Here is a 20,045-nt window from a genome sequence, read left to right on the forward strand (position 1 = left end):
ATGATTGAAAAAGCTAATTTTCCTTGTGGTTTTGTTCTAGCAGCTATATCAACTTTATTAATAGGCACTGTTTCAAATAGGATCAAATGTTTGCTTGCCCAAATATGTCAAGAAAGAAAAAAAAACATTTTCCATGGAGAGTACGTATTTTTTCACATAACTATATGTTATACATGGCAAGACAGTAAAAATATGTTTATAATTTTTTACAAATTTGTTCAAAACGTTTGAATCGTTCGTGTATGAGAATCGCTTGGCTTGTAAGAGTTGTTGAAAAAGAACCGATTCTGTTGCGAGTCGCTTGTTGCATTCTGAGAGGACGAGGAAGTGTGTGACGAGAATTCAGCAGTACAGGTCTGACAACTCACAACCAGAACCTGATTTTTCAGCTGCAGCTGTGAATCTGTGGCACTCTCTCACAGACAGACGCCAGTTCCGCAGCTGGGAGGCTGCAGCAGTCACAGTGCGCGAGCTCTCACTCCGGGAAAACAGCAGAGTGCGCGCGCTCATTCTCACCATCTGCAGTCGCGCTTAAAGCTCCGCGAAGCGTGTGTGCGTGCATCTGGGACCAGACAAAAACGAAAAATGTGCACGCACAGCGCGTTGGCAGTGACGGAGTGAAAAACTGCGGAATGGTGAAGTTGCAGCAGCAGTAGCAGCCGTGCGTGACAATGCATCGGATAGTGCAGAGGAGGCGTGCTGGGCCGCTCCGCTCCGCGTGGTCGCTGCTCGGTGCCGTGGCGCTCGCGCTCGCCGCCTCCAGCGCTGTGTTCACCGCGTGGACGTGGCGACAAACCCGAGACCTGACCAGGTCCGTCCAAAATCTGCGCGACCGCTTGGATCAGGTAGACTGTCCATCCTGCATAGAACCTGCACATTTCTGAAATTCTCATTTGACATATCATTTGGCATAATATCAACTATCCGCGCTTCTCCCACAAAATATCAGATGAATAGGATAAGGACCATATGCATCACCTAAATGTGTTGATTGTATTACCACATAACTGAGTTATTTATTTTCTTTAGAAAATTATGCATTTCTTATTATTGACGATGACGACTTGTCCTGTTATCTGGGGGATACTGTTACAGGTTCCCCCCTGTTCAGAAGTGTTGGCTAAATCAGTTTACAACCTGTAGATACAGTGGCATGTGCAGATTTTCAGACATGAGGCTGATTTTTAGGCTAAAGTTGCGTTAGAAGAATATATTTGTTTTCCTTTGTGAGAACTGAATAGCCACAATAATGAACTTTGGCTTCATAATAATCCTGTAGTTCATTACTGAAGAAATCTGTTCAAACAGTTACTACAGTCGGGTTTTAAATCAGCTTGAGTTAAATAGGATTTATTAAGTCTGTATGAAGTGCATAGAAATAATAGACTTCACAAACGTTAGTAATATTGCAGAAGCACTGCCTGATCAGAAGTAATCGCTGATTTTAAGAGCTTTTTATCGTTCTTTACTTTCAGGAGCTCGAATGTAGCCCACCTTCAACAGTTTACTACCCAGCAGCAGCAGATTGTATGTGTGGGTAGTGACAAATCTCTCAGAAAGGAAACAAAGCGGCAGAAGGTCTAGCGCCGCTGGCCGGTCGGTATTAAACAAGGCTCAGTGTTCTGCTTGATAATTTTGTAATTGTGCATCCTGCAGGCTGACATTCTTCTAATGGTACTCTCACGCGTGTCTGGGCAGTGCTTTAACCGTCTGGCTGCTTAGTGAGGACATTTCGGGCAAAAGCACACATGCTGTGTTCTTGATTATACAAACAGCTGTGGTAGCACTTGTGGGGGTCTGTGTGGTGCGTTTTTTATCGCTCCAGTGGAGAGGCACTGCAAGTTGTGGCTTATTTGGCCCGAGCGTTTCTGCCAAGCCACGTTTAGCGCAATTTACTGGAACTGCTGGTCCACTTGGCACGCGCATGCACCCGAGCAGGCACAAGGAGCAGGCCAAAGCAGCCTGTCCAGCGTCTCCCATACGAGTGTGTGTAATTATGGTGCAGTGATCGGTAGACTGCCATTCGCGGAGGAAGTGCAATTGACTGCTACACAGTGCAAAGCTGCAGATGTGCATAGTGAATGCGCGCGCGCACACACACAAACGCACACAAATGCACTCTCTCCACTCTATACATTTTTTTCATGGTTAAGGCTATGTTTTTAATGGGTTTCTAAAAGGCAGTCTGTTGTAGGGTTCTATTAAGAGTTCCCCCAGAAGGACGAACCAAAGAACTACACAGTATGGTTTGTTAATGGTTTAGTTGGCATTTGCAGTTTTTGTTTTTGTACAGTATTGTAAATCTGCAATATGCCTATGAGGCTGTTGTCCAGTTACTAAAATGTTTCACTGCGTGCATGTCCAGTATCAGAAATACCGTAATGATGATTAAGCATTTCAGTCATATGATCCCATAAACAATGCATACTTGGAGAAATTGGTTTTATCTGCCTGAAGAGGTTCTATTTGGAACCTCTTTTTTTTTTTTTTTTTTTAAAGGAAACCCCTCTGTTGTAGGCTTCTACGGAGCCTTTAAAAAACCTGCTAAAGAGCGAGATGGCACCTGCTGTATATTCAGTCTTTATCAAAGTTACTTAAAGTATTCACTAATTTTAATCCATTACAATGGTAATATGAAACAATATAACATTTTTCCATATGTGCATCTCTAACAGAAACACACGTGCACATGCTTAGAAACACATGCTGATTCAGCAAGCAGATGAGCCACACATGACTCTGACACTAACTTTCTGCTGCATAGTGAGTTGAGCTAAATGTGTACTAGCATCTGTGGCATTCACTTGATTTATTCAGTAAAAAATGTTTTTTCACATTGCTCAAAGCATTTTTGCCAAATATTGCATAGACCTGTTGTGTTTCCTCCTCACACAATATGGCTCTTATTAAAAAAGGCTGTTTGAATTGCTGACAAAGCTTGCATGCCGGTCATAATTTTTTACTAATGTTGTTCTTGGTCCAGTCTCAGCGAGGCCGTTTAAACATGCCAGGAATCTGTAGCTTTTAAAAAATGTCTAATGTGTGGCAACTAGTTTTGTGGGTGACCTATTAATAGATGTGTGTTGAAGTGTGTGCCAAGCTCCAGGAAGGGAGATGGTAGTGTTTGTTTGTGTCTGGTTTAGAAAAGTCTGTGGGTTTGATTATTTCGCAGACTTTGCCTGGTTCGAGTACTGGCCACACGAAACACCAATTAATATCTACACACTCCTCCTCCGCATACCACATATTTATGCCCCCCTCACCCCCTCTGTCTCTCTCTCTCTCTCTGTCAGGTGAATTTGCAGCGCAAGGCTATTGTCCAGCTTTTCCTGGAGAAGAGGGAGCTGCTGGAGAGCCTGCGAGTGAAGAGAGAAGGTACTGAGAGTAAATGACTTTCAAACATTAAGCACTTGATGTCAAACATGTCCTTTCTGGTGAATATATAATGGTTCTACATAATGACAAAGTAAAACTGGCAAGCACATTGTGTGATGTAAAAAGACAGTGAATTGACACCAAGCTTTATAAAAATGCTGTAGACACATATTTTCTCCACGTTGGAGCTAAGCTATATTTAACTTAAAGCACGCTTGAGCATCGTTTGTAAAATATGCAGCAGTTTTGAATCGCTATCTAAGGCAACAAAAAAAGAGAGGCGCTTCGTATGATATTTACAGAGCCTTGGACATCATGGCATCTTGGGTAAACTAATGGGCACGTGTTTCTAAAAGCTGCAACTAGAAGCAGGAGGCAGCATGCTGAGTGACAGGAGAAATTGCAGGTTTGAGCTGGACATGCACCCAGCAAAACCAACTGGCACGAGGGCTGCACAGGGTTGGCGGTTTTGGGGACATTCTAAATCAAGTGACCCCATTGCTGAAACCTGAAATAGGCTTAGTTTGTTATTTTGTGCAATTACGAATGCTCTTTGATAGCTCCTGCAATTATGCGATAAAGCATCTGGCCTAGTTAGGCAAGTGCAGAAGGAGCATGGTGCACTAACAGGGGGGAAAAAAACAGACATTCTGTGATAATGGACTGAAAAGTGGGAGAAATAAAGATTAGTTTATAACAGATGGGTGATTAGAGACTTATTGAACAGCTGAAATGCTTCAACAGACACCTGATAACTATATGATACCAGAGGCAAAATGCTCAGAAACAGTCATATATTTTTTTTTGAAGCATGATTGTTCTCTTGCCTAAATATAGCAGCCCTCGGGGACAGCGTGAGGCTGCTAGTTCACCCAGTTTGCCAGCAATAACATTTTGGTGAAGTGCTTCTCTGGACCTCCTTTGATGTGTATGGTTTGTGGTCTGAGTTGTATCAGATTGTTCGGTTCACTTTTTGAAGGTCTGCTGAGAGTTCAGGCAGTGTTCATAAACCCAGACGCTTGAAAAAAACAGAACCTTTGGAACATCTATTAATTTATTACCATTAGCTGAATAGTAGCCATGACCATTGCTCTCTCCCCCATTCACACATGCAATCTTTACAGCTCCTTCAGGGTCATGAAAGATCCAGTGTCTTTATTCATACACAGGAAAGAGAGCATACTGTGCATGACCGTGATAAAACAATGGCTGAAAGGTGTAGAATGGAGGAAAGGGAAGAAAATATTTGACCATCTGGACAGACAATCAAGGCTTCAGTTGGTCAGCAAATGGTACTAGTTTAATCCATGGTATTTGTATCGGCACAGCTGTTCTATTCAGTAACTTGCTGAGGTCTCACACAGACACCTTGCTTCTTATCTCTCTAGCAGAGTTCCTTCCAGAAACATTTATGGCTTTTTTTTTTCCAAAACATTTCTCCTTTTTTCCTTTATTTTGCAAGCTGGAGGGGCAAAAAGAAAAAATGGAAATGGAAGGAAGGTGGCCTCTCACTTCGAGAGTAAGTTGAATAAATAGAGTTTTTCATCTACACATAATAATAGACAATTGCTAATTTTATTATCCCAAAGCTTCTCACGTGTGAAAAGTGTAGAATGGAGGAAAGGGAAGAAAAAAATTTTAACATCTGGACAGGCCATCGAGGCCTCATCTGATCAAGAAATGGCACTAGGATAATCCATGGTGTTTGTATCCGCACAGCTATTCTATTGAGTATCATGCTGAGGTCTCACACAAACACCTTGCTTCTTATCTCTCTAGCAGAATTCATTCCAGAAGCATTTATGGCTTTTTTTTTCAAAAACATTGATATCCTTTTTCCCTTTATTTTGCAAGCTGGAGGGGCAAAAGGAAGATACGGAAATGGAAGGAAGGTGGCCTCTCACTTTGAGAGTAAGTTGATAAAATAGATCTACAAATAATAATAGACAACTGCTAACTTGACTGTCCCCAAAGTTCTCAAATCTGCCTCTTGTTTTTAACAGTAACCAAAGATTCATTCAAAACAGGTAAGACAAAACAAGTCATTTTTATGGTTATAACATGTGGAGTGTAGGGTATTAATATGTGTGTGTATGTTACAGTGGAGAATGAGGGAATCATTAAAGGATGGACTGAGCAGTACCTGAATATGACTCAAGCTGTGGAGTATAACACAGAGACAGGCACTTTTAAAGTAGTTCGGAGGGGTGTCTACTTCCTTTACTGTCAAGTAAGATGCTACAACTGTTCTTTTTACTTTAGTAACACATAGATATGCATGGAAAAAAAATGTTTGCTTACTTGTTATCCTTTATACAACTCTGGCACCTTCATGTCTTTGACTCATTTATTTTTCCATCCCATCACTCACTACTTCTCCTTCAGGTGCATTTCAGTGAGCAAAAGAGTCAGTATGTGAAGCTGGAAGTGACTGTCCCTCAGGGCCCCTCACTTCAGTGCATAGAGGGATACAGCACCACTCCAACCACAGGTTTTAAACAGTTCCACTTCCTGAAGCCGTGCCAGGTTTCTGGCCTCCTGCTTTTAGAGAAAGGCGCCGAGCTCAAGGCTGTGACCGGAAGTGATTTCAGCCTGAAGGACTCAGGCAAACATTACTTCGGCCTCTTCAAGGTGAATTAGTGGATCAGCTCCACAGTTCAGCCTCATTGACTGCATCATTTTTTGGAGGTCTACCACAGTCGATACTCACTGGCTGGTTGAACCATCGTTGGTTCTTTTGTTAAACAAGTTAAATATCTGTCTTTTTGTTTGTTTGTTTGTTTTTAATCTGACACATTTGATAGGGTCCCTGCAGTCATGGAGAATGGCTGCAACCAAGGCATGGATGTTTCAAGAGGCACCTGGAAGTAGTTGAAATAATGACTGTACACATACTGGTGCCCTAAATATGGCACTAATCAGGATGGTAAAGACTAGGAGACCATGACTGCTGGACAGTTACAGTGGATCTTTTTTGGATTGCCCTGGTTTGGACATAAGGGTATAAACACTGACTTCACCAACTGTGCTTAAACATTTACTTGTAGCCTGATAAGGACATAGTTCCAAACACATGGCTGCCTTCCCTAAACAGTGGCATGGGCAGGTTGAATGGAAGATTCAGTGTTGGTGTTGTTAAGTCTGGACACTAAAAGGTGCACATGTGAATTTCATCATTGATTGTTAGGATGGGATCAAATATTTGCTCTGACTAACATACAGTTGTCATTGGATCAGTTCAACTTTGAAAATATTGATTTACCAAATACACACCAAGTAGTACTCCTTATATGTCCTTATTACTGACCTTCACATACACTTCAACTGAAGCTTTAAGTGCCTAGTATATTGTGATATATTTTTTTTAATATGATTGTGAAAATATAGTATAGATTGCCATGAAGTGGTGGTATGCTAACAACTTACAGTACTGCACTTCCATGTGTTCATTGCTATAGATAAATCTTGTAACAAAGTCACAATATACCTATGTTGTTGTTTTTAAAAAATACAATGCACATTCAATTCTTAAAGTTTTTTTTTATAGGTAAAGTTACAGATTTTATACCAAGTTTATTGCATTTAATCTCACTGGTTAATCATGCGTGAAACAACTTTTCATTTTAAACAACGTATGTCAATGTCTCTTGGGCTTAAGACTACCATAAAAATGAGAGTTTAATTAGTTCTGAAATGGAATGTTTGCCATTTTAAATGCACATTGTGCTGATTGGATTTCCTAATCATACCCCAGCTTCCCTTTTGTATATCTGCAGCCCATTGTTTCCCCATGCCCTCGACTCTCACTTCCTTTACCCGCTGTAGTAAATAGCCGAAAAAACATGGAGAAGTAACATATTCCCATTTGTCTCCCCAATCTAGTCCTTCCCCCTTCTTCCTCTTGCCATTTTTCTTTATTTCCACTTTTTGGGGTTGCTCCTTGCACTCAATCCACATTTGGATTGCTGCAGGGGTTTCTGCTGTTCAGAAACGGCGTCCAAGATAAACTCGTCTGGGTTGAGGTGAAGTGTGGAATGGCTGTGTGTGTGTGTGTGAATGTAAATGCACGATCAGGGTAACTGCAATGGCAGTTAAAATTTCACAGCTCTTTAGCCTGTATCTGAGTTAATATGTACATGATGTACTTTTTAATTTGATGGATCTTAAATGATCTCTTTGACCATTAAGATTCTAGTTGACTGAACCAAAGCCAAAATGAAAACAGAGCCAGAGAGTTCATAAGGGCCAAACTGAATGTGTGTGAGAGGTTGCAGTTTCTATATGTTATAACTGTCATACATTGATTTTACACAATAAATAAGGTTAAAAAAAAGTGTGGCAAAAATGCTATGGCTTCTTGTTTACCAGTGTATATGGTTTTAATGGCCAGGGTTTGACTCATCATGTGTACGAAACTAGGCACTGAGATGAATCACTTGCAAATTATTTCTTCTAATTACTAAAGGTTGAAAACAGTAATAACAGACATTCAAGACATGTCCCGTTTTACGCTAATGTTTAGCCCTTCCCATAATTAGCTGTTTGGTTTGTGAAGAACTAACACAGCTTTACATGTTTTCATTCGAATCTTTATTACAAACAAAACAAAAGAAAAGAAAGATGCATTATTAACATGTTCCGTTCGTCCACCCGGAGTCAAATCACAACATAGCCACTGATTTGGAACTGGTTCGGAACTGCAGCTTACACAGTGACACTTATTAATAAATGAAATGTTGGAAAAGAGACAAATAAAAAATACAAATACAGAGTGGACAAAAAAAGGTGGTGCTTGATTCAAAACTTAGACTCTCCCAATTTTAGTCAAGCACCGAAATGTAAATTTCTCAGTCTTCACACAGGAGGTATGCAAGGGAGTAGAGCAAATAAATTAAATTTTCAACTCGTTATCTATCTCTTTGAGTTGAGGCCTAGCAAAGGATAATGTAAGAGCAAGCAGGTGCAGAATTACATATTCTGTTCAACTCTTTACAGTTGTTTTGCTGTTAAGGCGCTTATGTCATTAATACTGTGCATTTCAGCAGCCAAAGGTGTCGAAGTTTAAACATTTTCAGAGACAATGTAGGGATTTTGCTTTCTAATCTTAGATTATATAATTGATGAATTAATTATATTGTCAATGCATTTGAGGATTACATGAGTGATCCACTGTGTGCAGGTTACTCGCAAGCCCCAAATCTACTGTAGATCGCAAGCTAGAAAGATGTTAATTGTTCCGAAGTTCATTCAACCTCTTCGTTGGCTATTATAACAATATGCTGTATATAGGGAAACATCATGGACCAAACATACAAAGAATTATCTTTCTTTTTTCCTTATTTTCATTTGGTAGAAGCTTCGCAATCGTAACATCAAGGACAACATCAACAGTAACGTTAACAATAATTATAGGTGCTAGGAACAAGGATTAAAATCACAGAAAAACACAATGAACTGAGCTTAAATATGCAAACAATTCAAAGACTCTGTAAAAAGGAGAAAGAGAAATATGGAAAACAAAGTGGGAAGGAGTGGTGAGACATAAAGAAGTATTTTTTTTTGTCTCCATAAGAGGATGGAAGAGTAAAGTGATGTGGAGATACAGAAAAGATAGAATGGAGCCAGAGGGGAATTAGAATAGGTAAAGCATTGTTGAATTTGATATAGTAAAACAAATACTTTCAGTTGTTTAATTTAATGACATGTCATGGCTTAATTCGAACGTGCCAATCTAAATACATATCAATGGTTGTGTTCCAAAAGCTAAATGCCATAAAGGCCTTTCTATCCAAACAAGAGACCATGACCAATGCCCCTGTTTTAAATGTCTCTCCCTCGTTATCATATCAGGCAGCTCAAAAATTCAAATATTATGTGGAGTCATTACAAAAGCAAGAGCTGCATCATAAAGAAATTGATTTCATAGACGTAACTGTTAAGGTACTGAACAGCACTATTCTCAGTGTTAGCTTTACAGCTTCTTGTACTGAAATGAAAAAATAAAACCTGCTGTTGCCGAGACTATAGTATGGATGCATGGATGTTTCTCTTAACATGAAACACAAATGGGATAGCATGCTGCTGAAACAAGGGGACGCTATGAAGCCTGGCAAATGCTTTTACACACACATGCAGCTTCATCTCTGATTCAGAGGGAGGCAGGATGCTAATGAGGTTCTGTAGTTGTGTGTGTGTGTGTGTGTGTGTGTGTGTGTGTGTGTGTGTATTTGTGTGTTTGTGTGGAAGGTGTTTTGTATGTCTCTGAGTAATCCCAAGTGTGAGCAGTTGGCTCAAGGCAGAATTTGAGCGAGAATAGATAGACAACAAGGATGGTATTTGTAAGTGATTTTGTGTGTGAGTGTGTGTGGGGGGGGAAGTGTTCTGTTTTGTTTACATAGCCTGTTATACTGGTTTTCATCAAATCAGTGCTATTATAATAACTATGTAGTTTGCCAGTTAAAGTTACGTGATGTGCGTTCAGAGGATTTTTTTCACCAATTTGTTGCCCATTTTGCCAATTATATCCCAGCCATAACATACTTTCATCACTTTAGGTCTGCTGAGAGAACAAGAGAAAGGCTTGATTTTGTGTGTGTCTGTGCGTGTGTGTGTGTGTGGGGCTGGGGATTATGGCTGGCCTCAATCGTCGATGCAGATCACTTCTCCACTGCGTTGTTCCCTCCTTCCCATCATAAGCTCTGCCTCTCGCTCTTTTTTGACTGACATTGGAGGCCCATTCAGCACTAAAGAAACACACACACATGGATCACATTTAACTTTTACAGTCAGACGAGACGGATCTAACTCTTCCATTCCAAAGGACAATCCCCACTGTTTAAATAAACGTCTTTTCATCATTTCCCCCCCTTCATTTGTCTGCTTTTCCTTTTTAATATTTTCCCTCGTTACTTTCCTGTTTCTTCCTATTTTTTCCTTTTCTTCTTTTATTCCAGGGTGTTTCCATACTGTCTTGCATCTTTTTGTTTCCTTTATCTTACAAATAAAACCACTGAAGATGAACAACAACAATGCAGTGCACTTCTGATCACGTTGTAATGTGAGGTTTCTTATGCCTTGTTCTTGTGCATGATTTCTTATGCACGATCACATATCATGAAAACAATATACAAATTCAAGACTTGTTTATTCAGAAAACACTCTCTCTCTCTCTCTCTCTCTCTCTCTCTCTCTCTCTCTCTCTCTCTCTCTCTCTCTCTCTCACACACACACAATCATTGTGGCTCCTGATCCCAAACTGTGAATCATGTCATACTGCAGCTTGTCAGCACACGCTCACTGGTGTTAGTTATGCATTAAAAGAAAAGTAAGAAACTTTCAAAGTTGGACACAAACCTACAATGACTGAGTGTTTTCGTGTGAATGAGATTCCATTCCTTTACTCACATCTGTTAAGTTCTGTTCCACCATAGGCTACCTTTGGTTTGGAAATTATTGCTGTTCTAATACTGACTAACCCAGATTCATCAAAGGCATTTTATGGAGTTTTCACACTTGAGTCTGTACCCAGGACCATTTCTTGGCTTGATTGGGGGACAGGTTCATAATCGCAGATTTGCTGTCACATAGAACAATTCCTTCTGAAACATGACTCGATTGCACAATTCCATATGCCACATTTCTGCACACAGGTTTGAAAATTGCAGGCACTATGTTCATCCATTTATTTATTTATTTATTTTCCCCCTTCCGTACCAACACGTATCAGGTGAAGAAAATCCATTTTTGGATACATGGCATGTCATTAGAAGAACATTGCTAGTCATACAGGACATTTTTCATGATGCTCTCAGTGCATGCACTTGCACCACAAAAGGTAAGCTAATTAAAAGCTCTAGTTCTATGAAAGTCTGGATTTATATAGCAATAATCATCATAACCGTTTCCCTGGCAACATGAAGTAACATGACAAGTCGAGCCAATCATGGTACCCACCATCATGAATTGGTACAAATATTTAAAAAAGAAAAGAAAGAAATTATCATCCTTTTAACATCCATCCATCCATCCATTTTCTATACCGCTTATCCTACAGGGTTGTGGGGAAACTGGAGCCTCTCTCAGGAAGCATGGAGAACCCTGTACGAGGTGCTAATCTATCGCAGGGAAAAATCACATTCACACCCCAATTCATACACTATCGACACTTTGGACATGTCAATCAGCCTACCATGAATGTTTTTGGACTGGGGGAGGAAACCGGAGTACCTGGAGGAAACCCCTGCAGCACGGGGAGAACATGTAAATTCTGCACACACAAGGCAGCAGCGGGAATCGAACTCCCATCCCTGGAGGTGTGAGGTGAGCATGCTAACCACTAAGCACGCCTAGTGAGGAAATGTACAAGGGTGGGAGTCTATTGAAACATCTCTACAATATGGCTAGCCTTTCATTGATCTTCAGTCACCGCTTTATCCTGGTCAGGATCAGAGTCATGGTGGACCCTGGGTGTGAGGCAGGAATAATACATCCTATTTAAAATAAATCTCACCTCTGACACTGTGATTAAGACTACTTCCTGCACAAGAATTGGTCTTACTACTTCTTGCTAACAATCAATCAGTTGACTACAATGCAGAAGCAGGATTCTTGAATGACCACCAGTGAATTCATTCTTGAATGAATTCTTGAGACCACCAGTGAACTGGCAACAGGGTCATGGGCACCCAAGGCTCATTGATGTGCATGGGGATCGAAGGCTAGCACATCTCTCCCGATCCCACAGAAGAGCTACGGTAGCACAAATTGCTAAAGAAATTAATGCTGGCTTTGATAGAAAGGTGTGATAACACACTGTGTACTGTAGCTTGCTGTGTATGGGGCTGCTTAGTGGCAGACCTGTCAGACTGCCCATGCTGACCCCTGTCCACCCCCGAAAGTGCCTACAATGAGCGTGTGAGCTTCAGAACTAGACCTTGGAGCAATGAAATAAGGTGGTCTGGTCTGATGAATCACATTTTCTTTTACATCATGTGGATGGCCGGGTGTGTGTGCAATGCTTACCTGGGGAAGAGATGGCACTATGGGAAGGATGCATTATGGGAAGAAGGCAAGCCACCGGAGGCAGTGTAATGCTCTGGGCAATGTTCTGCTGGGAAACCTTGGGTCCTGGCATTCATGTGGATGTTACTTTGACATGTACCACCTACCTAAACATTGTTGCAGACCAAGTATACCCCTTCAATGCAAGGGTATTCCCTAATGGCAGTGGCCTCTTTCAGCAGGATAATGTGTCCTGCCACAATGCAAAAACAATTTCAGGAATGGTTTGAGGAACATGACAGAGTTCAGGGTGTTGACTTGGCCTCCAAATTCCCCAGATCTCAATCCATCTGTGGGAATCAAAGCATCTGTGGGATGTGTTGGAGAAACAAGTCCGATCCATGGTGGCCCCACCTCGTGACTTACAGGATTTAAAGGATCTGCTCCTAACGTCTTGGTTCCAGATACCACAGCACACCTTCAGAGGTTTTGTGGAGTCCATGCCCTGACAGGTCAGAGCTGTTTTGGCAGCACAGGGGGGACCTACACAATATTAGGCAGGTGGTTTTAATTTTATGGCTGATCTGTGTATGCTGTATGGACTAAGTACATTGGTTCCAAATATTTTTTAACCTAAATACATATAATCTGCTCTGAATGTATTGGAACAGCAAGCCCAATTCTATTGTTTTCCCTATACACTGAAGATTTGAGTTTGAGATCAAAAAGACAAATATGCTGATAGATCAGAATTTCAACTTTAATTTCCTGATATTTACATCTAGACAGACGTGTTCCTGAGGTCCAAGTCTATGTCAATTATCAAGTCTTTGTTCTATTTTTAGCAATAGTTCTTTCAGCTAGTTATTGTAATTAACTGTGTAAAAGGCTGAATCAATTTTGGTTAATCAATATTAAAACTGTTTACTTCTATAGAATGTCTCGTTCATTTATTCAAATTTGTCTAATAAAGTCCACATTTGATCCAAAAGTTCTCCCTATAATTACAAGAAAACTGAACATTCAGGAAAGATATTACATTTTTAAAGTCATTTTTAACTTACAATTTGCAAGTCATTTTTATCGGAAATTCAGTTTGAAGAAATCTTACAGCATGTCTAGCTTGATTACTCTCCCTTCAAAGTGCCCTTACATATGGAACACACTATACACATGCCCTATACCATTATATACCATTATACTCGAGACTGTAATCACGAGAAAAAAAGTGCTGTATATTTTTAGCTATTTGATTTGCCGTAGTTTGAAGTAGTTCTCAAGCAGTGATGGGTAAGGTAGTCTTTCAGTGAGCCCCCGTATATAAATGCAATTTAACTTGGTAAATTGGATATTATATGGATATGAAATGGTAGCTAATAATTGGCGGGGAAGGGGGGGGGGGGGGGGGGGTGTTACAGCTTCCCTTTGGATTAATTGATTGCATTTCAAATAAAATGACATGAAGATTAACACACGGTAAGAGTTGAATATATTGTTATTGTTTGTTGTTCATTTATATAACAGCACTTTTCCAATGTGTGATGAACTTCAGATGCCTTCAGATGCGTCACACGTGTATATAATAATGCTGGCTTGGTGTGTTTACAGATGAATTGTTATGATATTTACTGATAGGTAATGAATAAATGAGGATTGAATAGAAAAATACAGAGTTTGTGCTGTTATGTCGGGTAGTAAAGTAAAAACATAATCCAGAATGTCAAACCAAAATGACTTGTTTTTTTTAGGCATCTCTGTCTTCAAATCCAAGTCAAGTCTCGAGTCAGTTGTTCATGAGTCCAAGTCGCAAGTCATTATTTTGCGAATTAAGTGCGACTCGAGTCCAAGTGCCAGACTCGAGTTTCTTTCTCTGCAACTAGATGTGTTAAACAACTTAGAACATGGTACCTTTGGTGGCAGAACACCCAATGTGTTGGTGAACAAAAGTATTGGAATGGATATTCTTAAAAGAAATGAAAGTAAATAACACTTAATATTTGGGTGCATATCCCTTGCTTGCAATAACTGCATCAAGCTGGTGACCCACTGACCACCAAACTGTTGCATTTTTCTTAACTGCTGCTTATCCAGGCGTTATATTTTAATGTATAGTGATATCCTGTTCAATGCATTAGCTAGCCTGCTCTCAGAAAAAGATAAGGAAGCCAAATCAAATTTCTCCATCCTGTCAGCGATTAGAAAATCACATACAGTGCATCCGGAAAGTATTCACAGAGCTTCACTTTTTCCACATTTTGTTATGTTACAGCCTTATTCCATTAAATTCATTATTTTCCGCAAAATTCTACAAACAATACCCCATAATGACAATGTGAAATTTGTTTGAAATCTTTGCAAATTTATTAAAAATAAAAAACAAAAAAGCACATTTACATAAGTATTCACAGCCTTTGCTCAATACTTTGGTGAAGCACCTTTGGCACCAATTACAGCCTCAAGTCTTTTTGAGTATGATGCTACAAGCTTGGCACACCGATTTTGGGGCAGTTTCTCCCATTCGTCTTTGCAGGACCTCTCAAGCTCCATCAGGTTGGATGGGGAGCGTCGGTGCACAGCCATTTTCAGATCTCTCCAGAGATGTTCAATCGGGTTCAAGTCTGGGCTCTGGCTGGGCCACTCAAAGACATTCACAAAGTTGTCCTGTAGCCACTCCTTTGTTATCTTGGCTGTGTGCTTAGGGTCGTTGTCCTGTTGGAAGATGAACCTTCGCCCCAGTCTGAGGTCCAGAGCGCTCTGGAGCAGGTTTTCATCAAGGATGTCTCTGTACATTGCTGCATTCATCTTTCCCTCGATCCTGACTAGTCTCCCAGTTGCTGCCACTGAAAAACATCCCCACAGCACGATGCTGCCACCACCATGCTTCACTGTAGGGATGGTATTGGCCAGGTGATGAGTGGTGCCTGGTTTCCTCCAGACATGACGCTTGCTATTCAGGCCAAAGAGTTCAATCTTTGTTTAATCAGACCAGAGAATTTTGTTTCTCATGGTCTGAGAGTCTTTTAGGTGCCTTTTGGCAAACTCCAGGTGGGCTGTGGGTTCCGTCTGTCCACTCTACCATACAGGCCTGATTGGTGGAGTGTTGCAGAGATGGTTGTTCTTCTGGAAGGTTCTCCTCTCTCCACAGAGACATGCTGGAGCTCTGTCAGAGTGACCGTCAGGTTTTTGGTCACCTCCCTGTCTAAGGCCCTTCTCCCCCGATCGCTCAGTTTGGCCGGGCGGTCAGCTCTAGGAAGAGTCCTGGTGGTTCCAAACTTCTTCCATTTACGGATGATGGAGGAGACTGTGCTCACTGGGACCTTCAATGCTGCAGAAATGTTTCTGTACCCTTCCCCAGATCTGTGCCTCGATACAATCCTGTCTCGGAGGTCTCCAGACAATTCCTTGGACTTCATGGCTTGGTTTATGCTCTGACCTGCATTGTTAACTGTGGGACTTTATACAGACAGGTGTGTGCCTTTCCAAATCATGTCCAATCAACTGAATTTACCACAGGTGGACTCCAATCAAGTTGTAGAAACATCTCAAGGATGATCAGTGGAAACAGGATGCACCTGAGCTCAATTTTGAGTGTCATGGCAAAGGCTGTGAATACTTATGTACATGTGCCTTTTTGTTTTTTATTTTTAATAAATTTGCAAAGATTTCAAACAAACTTCTTTCACATTGTCATTATGGGGTATTGTTTGTAGAATTTTGAGGAAAATAATTAATTTAATCCATTTTGGAATAAGGCTGTAACATAATATGTGGAAAAAGTGAAGCGCTGTGAATACTTTCCGGATGCACTGTATGCTGCTAAATACTGTTTGGTCAATGGCTGTCTGGCAAAAGTATGCCCGCCTCGATCGTTTTCATTCAAATTTAAAATTTTTGAACATCAATTCATCAAAGGACATCAATAAGTTATTCATTTGCACATCATACCGCAGTGCTGTTCTCGATTCAGATAGTCAGATGGTGTTGATTAATTTAATATAATGGCTCGGATGATTTAACATATATGGAAGGAGTTTCCAGTGTCAACAGTTTGTAACAGTTAGAGTTAAAGCTCTAAGTTAAAGCTTTAAGTTTTTCTGACAGAAATGTCTTTGTGGTTTCTCGATAACATGACAAGCTGCATTTTTATCTTACTAACCTACTAGCAAGAAAAAACAAGGCTGGTGAGGGAATGACTTATAGGATATGTTTATAGCTACTATAATGAAAGTAACTTGTTTCACGTAAGTTCCACAAAATTAAACAAAATTAAACATGACATGTTTGATCTGAAATACTCTTAAAATATACTTCAAACAGGAAGGAAGCCATTGATCAAAAAACAACAACTCATTTTAGACATTTGAACTCTAACTTTGACCCTGTTAGGATCAATTCCAAAAACTAATCTGTTCATCCGCTGGCTACAATGATATTTCCATACAAATTCTCCAAACAATCAACCACAGGTTCTTGAGATATTGTGCAAATGAGAATCTTGGAAGGATAAATGGACAACCTGCAAAAATAATGCCTCCATTAGCGCAACAAAAAAATCATTAGCATTGGCTTATTGCTGAAGAGGAATAAAACCCTTTGAGGTATGCTGTTATTGGAAAATAATCAACTTCACATCGGGCCAAATCCTGCTACCCAATTATTGATTCTATTCCTACAACAGCACACCCCATCATATTTCATTCCTTACATATTAACCATAAACGTATTTTAAAAACACATTATTGCCTTGATAATTTGATGTGCTACTTCTTATTGATTAAATGATGCTGCTTGTGCAAAACGCTTATCAGAAATGAGGTCCACATCCATTAACTGTACTACAAGAAAGGAAAATAAAGAAAGGGAACTTATCAACTTGAAATCTGATTCAGACCCTTTCATAAACATTCTTTTCTGATTGGCAAAAAGAAAAGGAACAAACCAGAGTCTTAAATAACAAGCAAGATTTTTCCAGTCATGTACACATGGGACAAGGAAAATAACTTATATCTCCCATTCAGATCTTTTTTTTTTTATTGTACTCGCTGTGTCTCTCACTCAGCAACTCTGATCCGAGGGAATCAAATAGTTGTATTCATTGCTTCGCTGCGCAGGTTTGCTCCTGCATAACCGCCTCCTCTTGTTCAGTTATCCAGAAAAATATTCAGTTGGCAGACAGCCTCTGTGACCCCTGCCTGTCTAAACAACCACTTCGCTTACACAATTAATCACTCTCCTAGCGGCAATGGGAACGAACCCACACAGAGCATCAGTGTCAAATTTTAGGTTCACACCATGCACAAGTGCATACATAAACAGACACTGACACACACCTACTTGCACACACAAAATGCCTCAAACCTTTATTTATAATGTATGCACCTTAGACTCTAAGTTAGTACCTGTGAATGTGTGTGTGCACAGTAAGAGTCCTCCCACAGCAGTTCTGCACTGTATAAGGGTCCCGCTGAGGGGCTGATCTGGTTAATCTGATCTGGCTCTGCTACTGCACAGGAATTCAAGCACCGTCCTTTTGGACTGCTCCCAGACCCGCTTGTCTTCCAAACCAATCACAGATTCTAAGCCAGAGAATCCAATCTTAGGTCTACCAACATTGGAATCTCAGCATGGCACTGCCATATATTGTAGAAAAACAGGAGCTATGTTTACTTCCCCAGGGCCAGATGCCCTCATTAGATTTGAGGCTACCTGTGTCTAGCCAACACACACCACACACCAATATTCCTAGTGGCCATTCTCAAGGTCAGTCAGCGCAAATTGGTTCATGTGTCATACAGCCGTAAATGTTCATACAGCGGTGCATCCACAATATTTTAAAAAATGCTGTTTAAGAAATTAAAAAAAAAAATGCTACTTGGCATCGTCCTGGTTTCAGTTCATTTTTTTCTTTTTTTGTTCAGAGGATCGCTGATAAGGAGCAATAAACCATTATGCTTTTTTCCCCAGACTTAGTCAGTCCACCATAGAGGTTGTCCATCTGACCCTTCAATCCATGATTCCCTATAGCCACCGATCGGAATGGGAAACGTTAAGAAAACAAAACAAACTTGCAATCCATCTCAGGAATTCCTTGGTTTTGACACTATGAAATGTTTCACTACTCCCTCTGTATGTGTGAAAGGGCTCCAGAGAGAGAGAGAGAGAGAGAGAGAAAGAGAGAGAGATATTTCCACAGGAATTAGGGAGTAAAGGTCCTGGGTACTTCAACATATGCACTTATTTCTCTTGCCAAGTGAAAGATGAATCCACTGGGGTTTCTGTCGGAGAGAGAGATGAAAGTGAGAGGGAGGTAGTGAGGGTGAGAGAGAGAAGTGCTTTTTGCAGGCTTGTCTCACTGACTCCCACTTTACACTGGAAACGGTTGGGTGATTTCCTCTTTTGTCATGCTTACTCGCTTCACTTTTATCAGACTATTCACCTTGCCGTCTGTTCATATTACTCCTGGTGACTTTATTATTTTGCTTTGGCAGCCAGGGAGGTCGTATGTACCTTAAATTGCTCTCAGCTCTTTCCTCCTTTTCTTCCTTTTTCTCTGTGCTAAGCTGTTTCCTGACGGCCCCTCTTCTGTACCCCTCTCCCCTTTTCACTCTCCCTCTCTCCATTTATCAGGTTTGTAACTTTCCCAGCCTAACTTTCTAAGATTCTTCTGACTTGATTTTTAATATTTCTCTCTTTCTACCCTCATTTGTTTCTCTCTCTTCATTCTTTCTCCCTCTGAGTGTGTGTTTTTGTCCATAGCATCTATTAGTCAGGATTTTTTGGGTCGGCCGTTGCGAGGGAGGTTCTCCACCGTGTTGCTGAGGCGGTATTTGACGATGATGCTGTGCACGGTGGATTTTGGCATGTGCAGCTCCTGTCCTATAGACCCTTCCGACCTGCCGTCCTTCCAAAGGTCCACCACACGCTGGCGCTGTAGGACGTTGTGCTCTTTGGTCTTCAGGCAGAGTGGGGCTTCTGTGGGGGCACAAAGGTGGCAGACTGTAGACACTGGCGGGGCAGCGAGTGGGTTAGCAGCAGCAGCAAGATCAGAACGAGTGGAACAGTATCAGTCCTCAAAATCAATATCAGCAGACAATCAGTGGACAAGATGAAGGCATGAGGCCTTTAGAATAAATAAAAAAACTGCATGATCAGCCATGGGATCTTCATATCCACAAAACCTTAATTCCCAATTTTTTTATTTTCACTCCGTGGACACAGCAAATTTTAGTTTGATGTCCCGAGACAAAACGTGCACAGCGATATGATTGGCTTATTCTGTCTGTTTTTTTTTATAACCGTTTAAGCAAGAAAACCCCAACAGACACATTTAAAATTACTGACTATGTGAAGCTCAAAACTCCTAACACAGTCCATGTATGTGCTCTATGAACCTTGAAAAAAATCATCAATCTTGTTTATTTTAACAATTTTCAGAAAAACTGACTGATGTGAAATAGGTTAAGGAGTTCAGATTTTTCCTTTCCATCTGTCTCAGGCTCTTTAACTCTCTCTCCATCTCTCATCTTTTCCCCCTAATATTTCTCTCTTCTTTTTTTTTTATTTAGTCTTGTGTCTTTCAAGGCTCTCTTCTCTGCTAAGTTTACATCGGGGTCACCACAGTCGTCTCAATCAGGGCCTGAAGCACTCAAATGGGCCCCATGCGTGGCGTA

At 40.7% G+C, this 20,045-nt stretch overlaps 2 protein-coding genes across 5 annotated transcripts in view; one reads left to right on the top strand and one right to left on the bottom strand.

Annotated features, from left to right (window-relative positions):
• The first annotated feature begins 205 nt into the window (after positions 1–205).
• On the top strand, positions 206–9,747 carry tnfsf12 (TNF superfamily member 12). Of its 2 annotated transcripts, XM_017472013.3 has the most exons (7): positions 206–845; positions 3,294–3,375; positions 4,838–4,894; positions 5,230–5,286; positions 5,379–5,402; positions 5,478–5,605; positions 5,761–9,747. In XM_017472013.3, the coding sequence occupies exons 1-7, from the start codon at positions 672–674 to the stop codon at positions 6,013–6,015; spliced, it is 777 nt and encodes a 258-aa protein (XP_017327502.2). In that variant the 5' UTR covers positions 206–671; the 3' UTR covers positions 6,016–9,747. The 2 variants fall into 2 exon arrangements, with proteins under 2 accessions (XP_017327502.2, XP_017327503.2); XM_017472014.3 differs by lacking the exon at positions 4,838–4,894 and having other exon boundaries at positions 229–845.
• The window catches only part of chd3 (chromodomain helicase DNA binding protein 3), a 53,449-nt gene continuing 40,573 nt past the window's right edge, over positions 7,170–20,045 (bottom strand). For 2 of the 3 annotated variants that reach the window (XM_017472010.3, XM_017472009.3), the window contains exon 40: positions 16,566–19,347. In XM_017472010.3, coding sequence (XP_017327499.1) covers positions 19,142–19,347 — 206 coding nt within the window. In that variant the 3' untranslated portion in view covers positions 16,566–19,141. Of the gene's footprint in view, positions 10,119–16,565; positions 19,348–20,045 lie in introns of those variants that run through there. The other variant, XM_017472011.3, reaches the window with a different exon arrangement.

The sequence above is a fragment of the Ictalurus punctatus genome, chromosome 7 (genome assembly GCF_001660625.3).
Source record: "Ictalurus punctatus breed USDA103 chromosome 7, Coco_2.0, whole genome shotgun sequence".
NCBI lineage: Eukaryota > Metazoa > Chordata > Actinopteri > Siluriformes > Ictaluridae > Ictalurus > Ictalurus punctatus.

Excerpts from the sequence above, each read along its gene's own strand:
- tnfsf12 (XM_017472013.3), top strand. The coding sequence starts at position 672 with ATGCATCGGATAGTGCAGAGGAGGCGTGCTGGGCCGCTCCGCTCCGCG. Across the intron at positions 4,895-5,229 it reads GGTGGCCTCTCACTTCGAGA|CTGGAGGGGCAAAAGGAAGA; the intron begins GTAAGTTGAATA and ends TTATTTTGCAAG. Across the intron at positions 5,287-5,378 it reads GGTGGCCTCTCACTTTGAGA|TAACCAAAGATTCATTCAAA; the intron begins GTAAGTTGATAA and ends TGTTTTTAACAG.